The 16,480-nt window shown below is 47.5% G+C and overlaps 1 protein-coding gene across 1 annotated transcript; it reads right to left on the bottom strand.

The window, feature by feature from the left end:
- Window positions 1-133: 133 nt before the first annotated feature.
- Window positions 134-15,741, bottom strand: nrg1 (neuregulin 1). Its single transcript, XM_062413225.1, has 9 exons — window positions 15,042-15,741; window positions 11,217-11,355; window positions 8,941-8,999; window positions 6,852-6,875; window positions 5,393-5,495; window positions 4,303-4,456; window positions 4,104-4,210; window positions 2,993-3,178; window positions 134-2,164 (listed from the first exon to the last, which is right to left on the bottom strand). The coding sequence occupies exons 1-9, from the start codon at window positions 15,739-15,741 to the stop codon at window positions 1,609-1,611; spliced, it is 2,028 nt and encodes a 675-aa protein (XP_062269209.1). The 3' UTR covers window positions 134-1,608.
- Between the last annotated feature and the right edge of the window lie 739 nt (window positions 15,742-16,480).

Below are 16,480 nucleotides of genomic sequence, written 5' to 3'. Positions count from 1 at the left end.
ACTGAACAATAATAATAAATGAAACACGAATGTTCATGTAATTCTGTGTTAAAGGTTCCGTGTGATGGAAGAGTCTTTAGAAACTCAGTGGCTCAGCGATCAGAAAGATTAAGACTCAAAGCACAGAGCTGATTGAATATTTAATAAGAAACCACAGCGCTGAAGGTTTTCATGGTGTATTTACATCATTTCAACACACTCCTACATCTAAAAGCAAAGCATTGTGGGTCATGTTACACACAAGTGACCAACTATGACACTTTAAATCTTCTACTCGGCTCTAATGACCATGTGGAACAGGTAAATACATGTGTCTTACAGTGTTAATGTAAAATGGCCGTGGTTAGTACTTCTCTGGACCATGGGGCAGCACGTCTACGTGGCCACTGCAGATTCTACGTTACACACTTTGAGAATCGATGGCTGCAGACCGTCGTGGTTACTTCTCGCTTCATGATGTGGTGACAGACTTTGGCAGATTTTAACGACAGTGAAAACACACAATGACAAATGAATGCACACAATCCATGACTGCACAAATTAAAGCATCGTGTAAATATGAAGCCTTTTCCTTAATCCCCAGAATGCACCAGTCAGTGAATATTCATGATTTCAAGATGTGATCAGTGACACGTGAAGAATAACGAGAGAGTTTCTGTCTGAAGAAAATCAAATGCTGGTGGACTTCTTTATGATGTTTCATGATTAACGTGCACTTTGAAATGATTTGAAGGATTTATCTGTCAAAAAAAAAAAAATTATTCTTTTTCTCTGATTGTTTTCATGCAACGCTTGTGAAGACGAGTTTGTTTAAACTTAACAAACTCCTCTCTTCACATTCCGAGTCAGAAGCACGTCAGGAGACCTGCGGCCTTCTGAGGAGCTTGTGAATGCACAGAGAGAGGTGAATTAAAGCTTTATGGGAAAAGGTGAAAAACCAGGAATCTTTTTTCTTTTAAATGAACCCTCTCTGCTCATCAGTGGAAACATTAGAAACATTAAAGAGCCAAACGTTTCCTCCCCCAGCGGGATGTGTTTGTCTAAAGTCCCGTGATGAACACATCCTCTCATCCATCATTTGTTCATCGACATGAGTCCAGGCGTTGAAGTCCAGTGTTTCAGTGAAATGTCCTCAGGTGACTGACGGCTGCAGAGGACGCCACCTACAGGCCGTCAGCACCTGCAGTAGCATGCAGCTCGAAAGCATACGATTCAAACAGTGCACTTTGACCTGCAGGACGTGAGAGGCAGCCAGCGAGTTGCTCGTCTTCACTCTCACATGTTAACTGGAAGATTAAGACGGTGAGTATATGGCCCAGTTTGCTCTGATGCAGCTTCTAAAGCGTTTCAAACAGAAAGGCACCGTTGATATTTTTCTGCACTGATTACCGTCGCTACATACTCGTGTATGGCACTTTACCTACAAGACATCAACACCTTTGTACATTGTATTTATAAAACTCTTTATTCGCTACTTCTCTAAAATAAAAGTTTCATTTCTCGTTTATCTTTAAAGTCTTTACACAGCAAATCATTTATAGAAAATAAAGGTTTAATCGTAACAGTTTCTTCTTTTCCTCCGGACCCAAAGACTTGCAGCAGTGACCCTCACACAGCGACGGGGTCCGGTCGGGGGGACTCCAGCTGCTCGTGGTCGTGACACGAGGCCGAGTTAGTCCTGCTGCTGGCGGCAGCTCGGAGCAGCAGGGCCGTAGCTCTCTCTGTGGTGAGGAAGGGCGCGGGTTCCCCCTGAGGCTCCTCAGCCGACACCCGGTCGCCCCTGGACTCCACATCACGCAGCACGGGACCATTAAGGACTCCTCCTGTTTTGCTGCTGCAGTCACTGATGTTGTTGTTTGTGTGGAGGACCTCAGGTGAGGCCGAGGGCGTCTGCTCCGTGGCGTCACACTGAACGTCCTCCGGGGGGGACAGCGGGCTGGGCGGTAAACTGTGAGCCATGTGACCGTGGTTGTAGTGAGCAGACGACCTCTTCTGCTCGTCCCGGCTCTTGTGTGGCTGACGGGACAACAGCAGGGGGCGCTCCTCCTCACCAGAGGGGCTCAGGGCCACGGAGGGGTTGGAGATGGCCAGGCTGGACAGGGGGGCGGACATCTCTGATGGAGGAGACCCCGGGGTCACAGGAGAGGTCACCAGAGACACAAACCTACAACACACAACAAGCACGTCAACACATTTATATTAACAAAGCTCCGGTTCCACATCTGAACTTTGAATGTTCATTAATAAGCCCCGCCCTATTAAAGGGTTGTTTTCTCTTCCTGTTTGTCCGATGGGAGGATGTAGAGTCGGGTCGTCCATCTTTATTTACACTTTAGGTTTTACTTGTGTATTGAAGTCACTTTGACTTCTCTGAGTTTCCAGAACCCCCCCAGGGCAGAGGAACCCTACGTTTTGACCTCAGATCTTTGCTCCTCGTATCAGTGGAGCTGAAGACGCTCAACCCAGTGACTCCACCAGCCGCTGCTCAGCCTCCTCGTCTCTGCGACCACGTCATCGCCTCCTCGTCTCAGGGAATCGACCTCGGCTCCGGGTGCCGGTCTCTGAGGTTGGTGGTGGAGCAGTGATTTGTTGAAGTGAGCGATATTTATCGTGAGCAGGGGATTCATTTCTTTTTCATTTACAGATTTTATCTCCCTGATGATTAATTAAATGTTTAGGTCATAGACTGTGAAAAAGGAAAATCAGTTTCCACTTCCTCCCACTTTCCTGAGCGCTGCAACATGAAGGAGCATCGTGACGTGTTGTCAGCCCGCCACCAGGGGGCGATTGAGCTGCCTTGGCTTTACTTTTGGGAGCTGTCATGTCGTCCATCTGTATTTACAGTCTATGTTTTGGGTTGGGATTTTGTCCTGATCCGTAGTAACCAGAGAAAAGCAGCATCAGTATTTCCTCCAGCTGTGAATTCAAATCCACTTTATTCTAACACGTGTCCACAGATCAGATCATTCAGCTGTTACCTTCAGGTTAAGACAGGTCGCTGTCCGAGGTGAGTGTGTCTCGGTGCATCTTTGAACGAGCACTTAAGTCTCCGGGGCCACCGGTCGCGTTCAGACGCCCCCGCCCCCCCCGCGTGGCACTTGGGCTCTTCTCCGCCAATGACATCACCGAGACAGACTCAGTGTCAGACAGAACCGTGGCGCTGCAGTCATTACTCCAGCTGCGGAGACAGGGGGGGGGGGGGGGGGGGGGCGTTTACATGGGGACAGGCTGCAGACTCTGGACCTCAACCACATAAATATATAACGCTGCTCGAAGTAAGATTCACTCAGCAGCACTTAAATATTTATATTCAAAAACTGGAGCTACGTTCAGTTCAGGAAGTAAAGACGACCACACGTCATCACTTCCTGTCGACATGAAGCTCAGAGATCTCAGACACCAACGCTGACATCTTGTGGTGATGATGTCATTTGCAGTCAGAGTCTGTTCAGAAGGGATCTTTGGACGTGGAGTCAGTGTCAGCTGTCAATCATCACGTCCCAGCCTGTTTTAATGTGTAGAAGTACCAAGTCACCAAGTTTAAAAAGTCACGCGTACGAAGCTGTTAAAGGTCCAGTCAATAGAAATATAATATTTATGATCTTTTCAATATAATCACCTGTAACTGAGAATCACGGTGTTTGTTACCTTTCAAAGAGACGTAAGGTTCCATCACCATGTTCCTACGGTGTCTCTGAATGGACAAACCAACATTGGCTGCACCGAGGGGTGAGGGGAGCTGGCTGCAATCTACAACCTCACCACTAGATGTCACTGAGTCCTGCACACTGAACCTTCAACGCAGGACAATAGTTTGTCATCACTACTTCACTCAACGCAGAGAGGCTGGAGCTCAGAGTCGTACACTTCCTGTTCGATGTCTGCAGCCGACGTGTGAACGTGAGACCAGCTGATCTCAACTCAGCTACGCTCTGTTTACAGTAACGATATTTAGCTGAATCTCCTGGTTCCTAGATTCCAGTGTTTTAAGTCACTGGAACAAAGGTTGTGTGGATCAAGTTTTTTTTAATTAAGGGGAAAATATCAGTTCAAATCAAATCTGCAGTTGTGAAGAAGAGGTTTCAGTTTTGACGAATCCTCACCTCTGGCTGGAGACGTGGGTGAGAGTTGTGGCTTCATGTTGGCTCGGGGAGAAGGTCGCCTCGGACGCCCTCTCGGCTGAATGCTGCGGAGTCGTCCCGTTACATTTCTACAGAGGAGCAGAAACCCACAGCTCATGAATGTGGAGGATCCACAGGCTGAGACCTCGTCTGTATTGAAGCTGAACGAGTAGCCACATACGTTGGTGAGCTGCAAATCTTGAAGAGGCAAGTTAGAAACCCGACGTGCTCGGGCTGAGGTCGCAGAGTTGGAACCGGTTCCAGCGTTGGTGTTGTTGTTCCTCTGATTCCTCAGACTCTGCCTCAGACGGTCGTGGAGCTTCTTCCTCTGCTTCCTGTTTGTGGAGAAACAGAACCGGACAGAACATCTTAGAGTCGAGTTCCAAACGGACCCAACACACACATTTACCCCAAAGTGCATCTAGTCTTATTATGGCTTGACTGTAGTAATGGTCATTCATATTTGTTACTTATTGAGGTCATTATGCACTTCATGATATTATATTATATATTATATATAATGTGTCCAATAGTGTCCCCAAACTATCGTTGGTCAGTTCTATGCAGACGATGTCCAACTTTATGTCTTTGTCTAACTTTCTGATCTGGAGATGAAATCCTGGTTCCACAGTTTTCACCAGCTTCACCCTTTGACCCGAATGGAACCTTCTCATGTAAAGTTTGTATCAGCTGTAAATTCATTCATAGTAACTTAACTACGTCACATCACATCTGATGTTTAAGCCAAGAAACTTTAAAACATTTAAACTAGTTCACAGTTCTGCTGAGTGACTAATGAACTCAGATCTGTGTTTGTTCCATGTTTCCTCTGATCTGTTAGTTCTGGTTTCACGATGTAATTCAGGGACTAAAGAATTTTGTCTGACAAACGTACGTCCTGTCGTCATCACCTAAGTGGGCGGAGTCTAATCTTCCACTTTTTAATGCTGTCTCTGCTTCCTGTGATTGGTTCTAAAGTCCTGAAGAACCGTGGATCAGTTCGCTCCAGACCCTGAACTCCTCCTCTGCTCTGAGGAACCGTTCACACCTGATGATTAGGTTCAGACTGAACTGTGTGAAGGTCTGAACCTAATCATCAGAACGAGTCCAGGTAAGACTCATGTCTCCCTGCTGCTCAGAGGCTTCCTCTGCTCTCTGGTGTCTTCACAGTTCACAGTCGGGTCTTTTGGGGGCACTACTGAACATTATAATAAAATCAGGATGAGTGACTTGAAGTTATGAATCAGACGTAAAAATGTGACTTGAATTACTTTGTTTTGCAGTAGGCAACCACACACATGATTCCAACGACTAGGAGTGCAATGCAGATTCCTGATATTGTTAAAATACGTTTCTGATACAGCTCCTCAGCTTCTGAAAGAGAGGACAGTCCATCTTAAAACATAGTCTCACACACACACACACACAAACCAACCATCACCCCACAACATCAGGAAGGGTTCTGTCACTGCTGATGAGAATCTAACGCTGGGTACCCCCCCCGGCCCGAACACAGTGACTATCACCGTGCACTTCCTGCTCTGCTCTGATTGGTCCTCAGGATGAACTCCAACGACTCTTGTACGATTCAGAGGTCGAGATCGAAGCAGCAGACTGTGCTTGGTGGGTGGAGCTTAGAAAACACTGGATCCTACATTTCCCACAATGCAGCTGGACCCGGGAAAGTCTCTTGACATTAACACGGTGATTCTTCTGAGCTTCTGCAGCCTCAGAGTTTCCTTCACTACAGAACTTTAACATTCACAAAACAATCTTTCTATCACACTAGAGGAAAGAAACACTGACTAAATAAAATTTAGAAAAATAAAGGAGGAAGCGTATTTGCATATTTCATATCATATTGCAATTTTGAAAAAAGCATAGAGTTTTTGAACAGCACCTAGAAACCAGTCTACGATAATCATGAGACTGGTTTACTGACAAAGCTAATATACTGATGTCAAGACATTTTATATAAGACATAAGATATATAGATATAAGATGAGGCTGCCTTCAGTGTGATGAGTGCAGAACAGGAAGAAGGGAGAAGAGCTGGAGACGTCTGGTGCAGGAGGACACAGGAAGAAGAGGACAGGGAGGGCAGGAGAGGACAGGAGGACAGGAGAGGACAGGAGGACAGGAGAGGACAGGAGAGAACAGGAGGACAGGAGAGGACAGGAGAGGACAGGAGAGGACAGGAGGGCAGGAGAGGACAGGAGAGGACAGGAGAGGACAGGAGAGGACAGGAGGACAGGAGAGGACAGGAGAGGACAGGAGAGGACAGGAGATGGAGGAGGACAGGAGAGGACAGGAGAGAACAAGAGGACAGGAGAGGACAGGAGATGGAGGAGGACAGGAGAGGACAGGAGAGGACAGGAGAGAACAGGAGGACAGGAGAGGACAGGAGAGAACATGAGGACAGGAGAGGACAGGAGAGAACAGGAGGACAGGAGAGGACAGGAGATGGAGGAGGACAGGAGAGGACAGGAGATGGAGGAGGACAGTGATGCTGCTCGACAGCTTCATGCTGAACACTGGTCACAACAGGACGAGCAGGGAGGGGAAGCTGAGGCGCTGACTTCATGTATACAAACACACATTTATATGTGTGTTTGTATACATGTACATACACACACATATATATATATAAGGTGAATGTTTATGATCCTTCATGTTTAGTCAAGGGTTTTATCTTACATCTGCAAACTAAGAGGAAGGAACAATCCATACCCATAAACTCAATCCCCAGATGTTCTGTCAGTGCAGAGAGGTGACACAGAAAAGAGAGGTGGATTTCACAGATGACGTCACATTTGTTTTTTCTTTCAACCTGAAGCAGCAAAGATCTAAATCCTCTCATCTCACTGAGCACTTTGTCAGGAACAACATTCTGACACTGGACAGTCGTGTGAGTCATTGATTCCATCCAAAGACTATTTCTACTAATGTTTCCCTCTAAACCGCGACTCACAGACGGCTTCACCACAGACAAAGATCTGAAGACGGTCAGTGTCCAGCGGGTGTACCATCAAACACACAACTGATCTGATGCTAACACACTCACTGCTGGCTGTTAAAAGAGACTGACATCATCACGACAATTTCAACGCACAGAAAAAAGTAATATACGATTCAACAGCAACAGACGACATGTCAGTGTTGATTGTACTATTTCTGTACCTTGAAAATACTAAAACTAATACTAATATCAACTCAAATGAAATATTTAAGACATTTTGTACTGAAACTATTTGAATACAGTATCATTCACTTTGTAAGTACTTGAACTTGATGATCAGAGTAACAGTGGTTGGTGATGTGAGGCGTCAACATGCGGTGACATCATGCACCGGCCCATGATGTCACTTTCAATATGATCATCATATTCTGAGAATTAATAAACAGGAAGTCGATCAACAGACAGAGAATCAACAGACAGACTGGGGATCAACATACCAAGGATCAACTGACTGAGGATCAACTCACTGAGGATCAACTGACTGAGGATCAACAGACTGATGATCAACTGACAGACTGAGGATCAACTGACTGAGGATCAACAGACAGAAGATCAACTGATTGAGGATCAACAGACAGAAGATCAACAGACAGACTGAGGATCAGCAGACTGAGGATCAACAGACTGAGGATCAACAGACAGACTGTGGATCAACAGACTGAGGATCGAGAGACTGACTGAGGATCAACTGACTCAGGATCAACAGACTGAGGATCAGCAGACTGAGGATCAACAGACTGACTGAGGATCAACAGACAGACTGAGCATCAACAGACAGACTGATGATCAACTGACTGATGATCAACTGACTGATGATCCACAGACTGAGGATCAACAGACTGAGGATCAGCAGACTGAGGATCAACAGACTGAGGATCAACAGACTGACTGAGGATCAACTGACAGACTGAGGATCAACAGACAGAAGATCAACTGATTGAGGATCAACAGACAGAAGATCAACATACAGACTGAGGATCAGCAGACTGAGGATCAACAGACTGAGGATCAACAGACAGACTGTGGATCAACAGACTGAGGATCGAGAGACTGACTAAGGATCAACTGACTCAGGATCAACAGACTGAGGATCAGCAGACTGAGGATCAGCAGACTGAGGATCAACAGACTGACTGAGGATCAACAGACAGACTGAGGATCAACAGACAGACTGATGATCAACTGACTGATGATCAACTGACTGATGATCCACAGACTGAGGATCAACAGACTGAGGATCCACAGACTGAGGATCAACAGACTGAGGATCAACAGACAGACTGAGGATCAACAGACAGACTGTGGATCAACAGACAGACCGAGGATCAACTGACTGAGGATCAACAGACTGAGGATCAACAGACAGACTGTGGATCAACAGACAGACCGAGGATCAACTGACTGAGGATCAACAGACTGTGGATCAACAGACAGACTGTGGATCAACAGACTGAGGATCAACTGACAGACTGTGTCTCTTGTTGGACCCAGAGGAGAAGGCGTGGCCTCCTCTTTCTAACTAAGGCCACATGAAGCAGGTGGAGATATGAAGTCTTCAGGTTTGAACATGTGTGTTTGTTTGAAATGTAAATGAACTGAATCCACTCGATCTGCTACAGATCCACATGCACTCCTCACATCCTGAAGAGAAGACACTGACACTGAGAAGCTGAACATGCAGAAGGTTTGAGGGCTGCATCAACCACAGGTCTAAGGAGGAAGGAGAAGCAACAGGAGCACAGCGGGGAACCGTCAGGGGAACATGCCCAGAGCCAGCAGACTGAAGAGGAGACCACATACTGTAGAAGCTGGCCATTACATAGTTTTGGCAGCGATCACCAGTAAATTCATTGGGACACCTGAGTAGGAAATAAAAGAACAGAGAAGAAGAAAGAGAGACGAGTTAATTCAAACAAGAGCTGTGCAATACCCACAGCCGTCATCACTGGTGTTGGCAGGAAGGGCCAGAATGACCAGGTCAGGAATCATCTCAGACCTTCTCCGACTCCATCTCACAGAGATCACACGAGGAGCTTCTTCTAGAGAAACTCTGCAGGTTCGAATCCCGTGCAGCCGCAGACTGAAATTTGCATGTACGTCGTGGCCCCTCAGGTCTGTGTCTGTGTCTGTGATGTAATCCTATGTGAGGACAACCTGCTCATAAGCACAGACACGTGTGGACGAGTCCTGGTGTCCTGGAGACATGCTCTGATGCTTCCTGTGCTGTGGGCCTGTCTGTTAGCAGAGCGACATCAAGACCACAGACCTGACTTGATAGAAACTTGGGGGGGGGGGGGGGACTCTTCCTTTGTCTTTTTTCACATTTCTTCAGAATCGCTTGATGAGAGTTTCTTTAAAATGTTCATTGATTTCCCAGATAACAGTTACTGAATGTCAGGGACCTTCAAAATAAAATCCAAACCTGCTGCCTTACCGAGGACACAGTCTTCATGTCAGAGCCTTGATGTCCCCAGGAAGTGACATCATTGTCCAAGATGTCACAGACAGACAGGCTCAGTGGCAGAGCTTGGAAATGGTCTGGCTGAAAAAAAGACTAAAGGCCAACTGACACCAATGGTTCCCAGCGACCTCATCATCATGGTTCATGCTCACTATGTGTTTACTGTGCTTGTGGATGTGGCTCGTCTCACTGGTTGTGCACCTTTAACTTTCCGTATCGTAGCATACGCAGCGCGGCTAGCACATCCGTGGTGTCTCGATGACCTGTGAGCGTCGGGACATCAAGATCCCACATGGCTCAGAACTCCTGGACAGAGACGCTTGGTAAAGACGTGACGTTCGACTGGAAGAAACTTTAACGGCTCTATAACTCTTCTTCTATGCTTTGTCCCTGACACTGAGTCCTCACGCCTTGTGGCCTTGTGGCCTTGATCCTTGATCCTTGATCCAGGACCCTCAACCAGTCCGTCTCAACTGAAGACGCCTCCGAGACGAGACTGAAACATCATCAAGAATCTCAACCTCGTCCTGTTTGTCTCCTTCGGGACACAGTGGACCACTGGGGACAAAGTTGGGATGTGGAGGAAACCGGTTACCAGAGTGGTCTCCTCTGGTGGTCTGACGAGATGGAGGCGAGGATGAATGGGAGGAGCATATGTGTCACCTTCAGACCAGCCTGAGATGGGGGCGTGTCTCTGAGCAGCGGGATGGAGTGGGATGAAATGTGACGTACATGCAAATTTCAGCGCCCGGCTCCACGGAGGAGAGAGAGCTAGCCTTCAGACTCATTCAGGGGGCGTGGCGACTGTTTCACCAGATCTGATCAGCCAATAGGAGGGACATGGATCTCTCCACAGTTTCTCGGAGAGAACATGAGAGGGTGACACACCAGCAATGACATGTGGGATTGAATACAGTGGTGTTCACATACGTTTTGGGTCTGAGACCGTCTTAAGCACAGCTCGTTCACATCGGTGCCCAGTGAATCCCGCCAAGCACCTGGTTGATGGGTAGAAACGACAAGAGATAAACAGCACTGACATGTTACACACAAGACGTGGACACACATGGACAAACGCACAAAGACATCCAGAGCACAGTCACAACACCCAGCCGGATCCAGGAGACACCTGATCTCAGAGCAGCTTCTTCATCTGGGAACAGATTCTCTAACACACAGCTCCTCCAGGACACGTTCATGCAGAGCTCGGGACTCGTGTCTCCTGAAAGGACACGAAGACCCGGACACTCTCCAGACTCCAGAAACTGCTGAGGCACAAACTGTCCTGGTGATTTAACCCTTTGCCCTGAAACCTACCAGGTAGTAATGGATCGCATGCAATTAAGATTATGTAATCAGATTACAAAAGCAAGTAACCCAGGTTATACTTCAAAATGTATTACAGTTACATTTTCAACGATAAAAATGTGGCAATATTAAAATACTGAAACTTATAACAAAGAGCTAATTTGAGACATCAGCGCCACCTTGTGACGAGTGAAAGAAGCAGTGATTCAAGATGGAAGCTTTAAGAAACAGCGTTTTCAGCACATGGAGGAAATGACATCACAACAGTTATTAATAACAGGTCAGCGTAGAGATGACGGTGTCGTACCTGCAGAGGAACTTGGTGCTGCCGGGCGTGATCTCCAGGGTGAAGCACTCTCCTCCGTTCACGCAGTAGTTCCTCTGGCTGTCGCTGCAGCGCGTCACATGACTGGAGGTCTTGGTTGTACTGGTGGTGCTGGTGGAGGCTGCAGACGACACTGGGGTTAGTGGAGCATACGTTACATTCTGACTGCAGGTTTGTTAGAGTCTGATGGATTTTAGAGGGAACCCATACCAATATATGACCTGATATGTATATATATATATATGTATATGTATATATGCGTATATATATACAATAGAATACTACCAGTATTCACAAACCTTTCCGCTCCTAAACCATAAAATGACTGTAACAGAAACTCATGACCAACGTTAACCTGGACGGGTTAAAGCTAAAGAAAAGTGTTTTCAACAAGTAGTTCACAAAATAAAAGAACTGACTGTTGTAATGTTTCCTGTGTTGTTGTAAATTAATAAATTGTTGTGTTGCTGCAACTATTGCTGTCACTAGTTTGTATTACTAATGTAATACTAATGTAATACTAATGTAATACCTCTACTACCTATACTACAGAGAGCTTTCCCTGACTGAGGTGCAGTGGCCTGCAGGGGGGGGGGGGGCAGTGAGTGTTGCCAACATGCAGCCTCCTGATCTCAGCATGACACAGCACTTTCCTGCACTGCAACAATCCTCCACCTCAGATGAATCCTGATGGAGGAATGAGCAGTGAAGGGATGTGACTCAGTCCAGTCATGAGTTCCTGAACCGGGTCCATGAACACGTGTTTGGATCAAAGCAGATTTCTGTCTGGTTTTCACTCGTGGATCAGAATCTCAAACTGATCTGGAGTCTGTCTGCGCAGAGCGTTCTGCTGCTGCAGTGGTTCTATCAAGTGTCTTCAAGGGCAAAGCCTGATGCACTGCAGCAGCAGAACGCTGCACCGACCACAGGAAACAGCAGCTCAGCTGAACAGGCTGAATAATTTACATGTGAATCAAAAATCAACACATTTTATTAACATTTGTCACAAATCTAGCAAAATAAAGATGGAATAAATGTTGGCATGGAAATTTAGTTACCAGTTCTTCTTTAAGATAATAAAACGAACAGTGCAAAGAAATTTACAAGCTGATATTTTTTTTTACAACAGCTTGTAAAATTCTTTGCATTTTTCATTTGATTCAGTTATTTATTTATGAGTATGTATTCAGCAGCCAAAAAAAAGACCCGGACTGGGAGAGACACCCAAAACCAAGTGTGAATATGATTTCTGAAGAATTCCAGTATCAAGATATAACCAACTGAGAAATTTGAATTTGAATTTTGAGGTTATTTGGAAACGGAGCCTTCATAGTTGGTAAACATCACTTAAAATGATCAATGAGTTTTTGTTAATAAACTGGCCAGTGCTAGGTTATGAAATTAAAAGACTCTTTCTGTTCATGTTGATTTAAAGTGTGTTAATGTGTTGAATGTTCAGAATCACGTTCCTCAGACTGTCCACTGCTGCAGCTCCTCTTTTCAGCCTCTGTCTCAGACTCTTGGTTTTAGCTCCTGTCTCTTTAAGACCCCCCCCCCCCTCCAGATGAAGCCCAGTCTGCTCTGATTGGTCAACAGCTTCAAGCATGTGAAAGAAAGGATGGCCTCCGGACTTTGTTAGGGGGGGTGTCAATATTGTGACGTGACGTTGATGAGGAAGTAACGAGATGTTTCAGACTCAGACTTTAACATTTAAACTCAACCACAGTGGAAACTGTTCGTATTGAATTATAACGACTGTCGGACTCGTGCGTTTACATATTGTGCTGATGTTACGAGATTCACTGTAAACTACCGGAAATGAATCAGCAGCTTTTAAAGTGACATTATACCGGGTTTGGTTTGTTTCTGTTATTCAATTTTGCAATGCATTGTGGGAGTACAGAAGTATCCTTCATATATGTGAATGTTTTATGAGCTTTTAACTTAACATCACCATTAACATCAGATCCAGAGTAACTCATCAGCATTGTGCAACCAGTCGTGTTTCATTCATTCCTCACGACTTCCTGTTTGTACCTGACGCCCTTCACAAGATGAATTTAGATTTGACAGGAAGTGGTGTTTCATTCATTCCTCACGACTTCCTGTTTGTACCTGACGCCCTTCAGAAGATGAATTTAGATTTGACAGGAAGTGGTGTTTCATTCATTCCTCACGACTTCCTGTTTGTACCTGATGCCCTTCACAAGATGAATTTAGATTTGACAGGAAGTGGTGTTTGCAGAATTTGAGTTGATGGCAGAGGAGCTGAAATGTCAGAACCTGCAGATGCTGACTCATCAGAAACTGAGACGTATCGTAGCTCTGCTGCAGTGACCTCCCTTCGGGTTTCATCTACCAGAGAACATCATGTGTATTAACTAGAGACGGAGACAGTAACTCGTGATAAAGTGACTTCTACAGGAGCAGCCAGTGGAGTCGCCCCCTGCTGGTCACACACATCATCTGAAGAGATGTAAAGTAAGTGGATTTTTCTTTGAAAGAACAGAGGTGAGACCAGAACTCAACGTTAATATTAAAAATCTAACGTTATAAACCAAGCAGTAGATCGTGGGTTAATTATGTGAACTAACGTAGATGCAACTCAGGGTCAAGACCTCTGACCTCTACTGACTGTTACAGGTCATGAGGTCACGTCCCGACACTGAGCGTCGCAGGAGGACGAGTCAGAGCTGCTGTCCAAAGAGTCAAGAACCTTCAGCTTTCAAGGGAACGTGGTTCCTGCTGAAGGGATGTTGATTGCCACTTCAGGAGTCAGGTGAGGATCTGAGACGTGTGATCCACTAACACGTCAGATACTCGTTTGATTCATGAAGGTTCTGCTGAACTCTGAGTCCGGACACACAGAGAAGGTTCAGCCTCACAGGAGAAGCTTCTCACGTCCGGCCCGAAGGTCAGGAGCAGAACCTGAATAAGAAACACTGGAACTGGTTCTGGTTTCCCAGAGTTCCACCAACATCTGTCTGGAAGTTTCTTCTTCTGACAGAAGAACAATCTTTGGTTTCCTCACTTCTCATCTGAAGAAATGAACCTTTTCTAATTGACTAGTTCAGCTCAGAACTCAACACTGAGTCGGTCGGTTAATACAAAGACTAGAGGAGGCTAATCCTCCACTGAGCCCCCCCCCCATCCCACCAGCGTCACCTTCAATTAGCCGACCCAGAGACAGTCGTAAATCTCGGTGATGTGACTACAGCAGCAGCGTCATGGCGGTGAGCCGCTGGCAGACTCAGTCTTAGTGGCTGCTTCCCCCTGCGGCGGAGGGATGGGGGGGCATCAATTAGCCTCCAGCAGGATCTGACCTTGAAATGGAGCAGGGGCAGAAAACAGGAAGTCTGCCTGAACCACAGCCTGGACTTTGTGTCGTGCATCATTTATTGATTTTCACTTTTTCATGGCTGGAGATGTTCAGCACACGTTAAAGGGACTTTAGCTAATACGCTCAGACATCATGTCTCCACAACATCCGTCGTGTGTGGCGTAGTTTAAAGATGATTCATATTTAAAGAGGAAACCACACGTCGACCTGGAGAGGAATGTGTGAAGTGTCTGTGTGGCAACATGTCAGAGGCTTAGTCACCGGCCTCCTCGAGGTCGTCTGCGAGTCACAACGTGTCGGCTCCGAGGCTCTGACAGACGCCTCCTGCCTCACACTACACAACGTTAACACAACCACTGCTCTAACATCTCAATCAGTTGTCTTGTTTTTGTCTTTTGTCGCAGTCCAAGGTTACACAGGGCGCTTCCTGTCTGAGTGCTTTCACTGAACATGTGCTGGGTACTCACGGATTGTTGGGACGATAATGTCGTTGAATTCCTGTGTGGACGGGGGGGCCTGCTTTGGGACGGTGGTGCGCTCAGCGTTGTATTTCAGCGTCACAGAGGAATCGGACTGAGTCACTAATGGAGTGCGAGGCGCGTACGGCCCTCGTGTGGACACCTCCTCCAGCAGGACCTCCGGACGTCCTGGTGTCCCGGGGTCGGCGGAGGTTCGGGACACGGGGGACAGCGATGAATGAGGAGAGGACACAGTGCGTCCCAGCGTGGGGTCGACGGATATGATGAACGGGTCCTGTCCGATGCGTTTAGGGTCTAAGTGAGTGGGCGGCTCGTACTCGAAGATCTTATCCACAAAGACCCATTTGAGGCCGGCGGTGCAGAGGGCCAGGCTGAGCAGACAGGCCAGGATGGGCAGGATGCAGATTTTCTCAGAGTGCAGGCAACTGTGAATCTGTTCCATCTCTATGCACACACAGCAGGTCCCTGGCAAGGCCACGACTCCCAAAGCCCCCAGACGCTCCCCATCGCCAGCAGCGCCTCCCTCGGCAGCTCCCTCGCCGCCCTCCTCCCCGCTCGCACCAGCTGCCTCCGTCTCCTCAGGTTTCTCCTTGGGGACTTGTCCGGAATCAACAGTGGAGCCGGTGGGGGAGGCAGATCCAGGAGGGGGAGCCGGCCCTGCAGAGAGGTCGTCCATTCCCTCAGTCATCCTGTCCGACCACCGGATGAAGAGTCTCCGAACACCTCAGCTATTCGCTCAGGGCCTCACACGGCGGCTGACGGCGCCGGGCACCACCGGCACGTTTTCCATCGTGATGCTGCAGAATGTTGGGACGGAGGAGAACCTTGATAACAGATTGGGAGGTTGGAGCAGAACCTTCTTACTCATGCTCCTTCACCAGAATCACACTCATCCGTCTCTCTAGAGATTCATCAGGTTTGCTGCAAGCAAAAAAGAAAGAGTGCCAGAGAGTCAGAGTCCTGACATGGTGTGTGCTCCGTGGCGAGGAGGAGGTGGAGTCACTCACCTGAGCACTTGTGAAGAAGAGGCGTAGTGATGGGCCGGCTGCGGCTGCAGCAGCTGGAGGGCAGAGGACGGGCCGGACGCTGCAGTGGGGGGGCGGACATGCTGTCTGGTCCGTGAGCTCCCAGCAGCTGAGAGCTGAATCACCAGGGAGCGGCAGGTGCCCTTCCTCTGCCAGGGAAACAGATGAGTAAGGGGAAAGAGAGAGAAAGAGAATGAGAGGGAGCAGCAGGCGGAGGGAGGGGGCTGCAGCAGAGGAGACGGGACACTCCCCTTCTCTCTCCCCTCCTCTCTCACTCCCCTTCTCTCACCCCTCCTCTCTCACTCCCCTTCTCTCTCCCCTCCCCTCTCCCTCCCCTCCTCTCTCCCCTCCTCTCTCACTCCCCCTTCTCTCTCCCCTCCTCTCTCCCCTCCTCTCTCCCCT

Source organism: Platichthys flesus, chromosome 19 (genome assembly GCF_949316205.1).
Source record: "Platichthys flesus chromosome 19, fPlaFle2.1, whole genome shotgun sequence".
NCBI classification, from domain to species: Eukaryota; Metazoa; Chordata; class Actinopteri; order Pleuronectiformes; family Pleuronectidae; genus Platichthys; species Platichthys flesus.
The sequence above is the reverse complement of the archived record's forward strand: the minus strand, read 5'-3'. Positions and strand labels throughout refer to the sequence as shown.

Excerpts from the sequence above, each read along its gene's own strand:
- nrg1 (XM_062413225.1), bottom strand. The coding sequence starts at position 15,741 with ATGACTGAGGGAATGGACGACCTCTCTGCAGGGCCGGCTCCCCCTCCT. Across the intron at positions 11,356-15,041 it reads CATTATCGTCCCAACAATCC|CCTCCACCAGCACCACCAGT; the intron begins GTGAGTACCCAG and ends TGTCGTCTGCAG. Across the intron at positions 2,165-2,992 it reads CTCACCTCGGACAGCGACCT|GTTTGTGTCTCTGGTGACCT; the intron begins GTCTTAACCTGA and ends TGTGTGTTGTAG.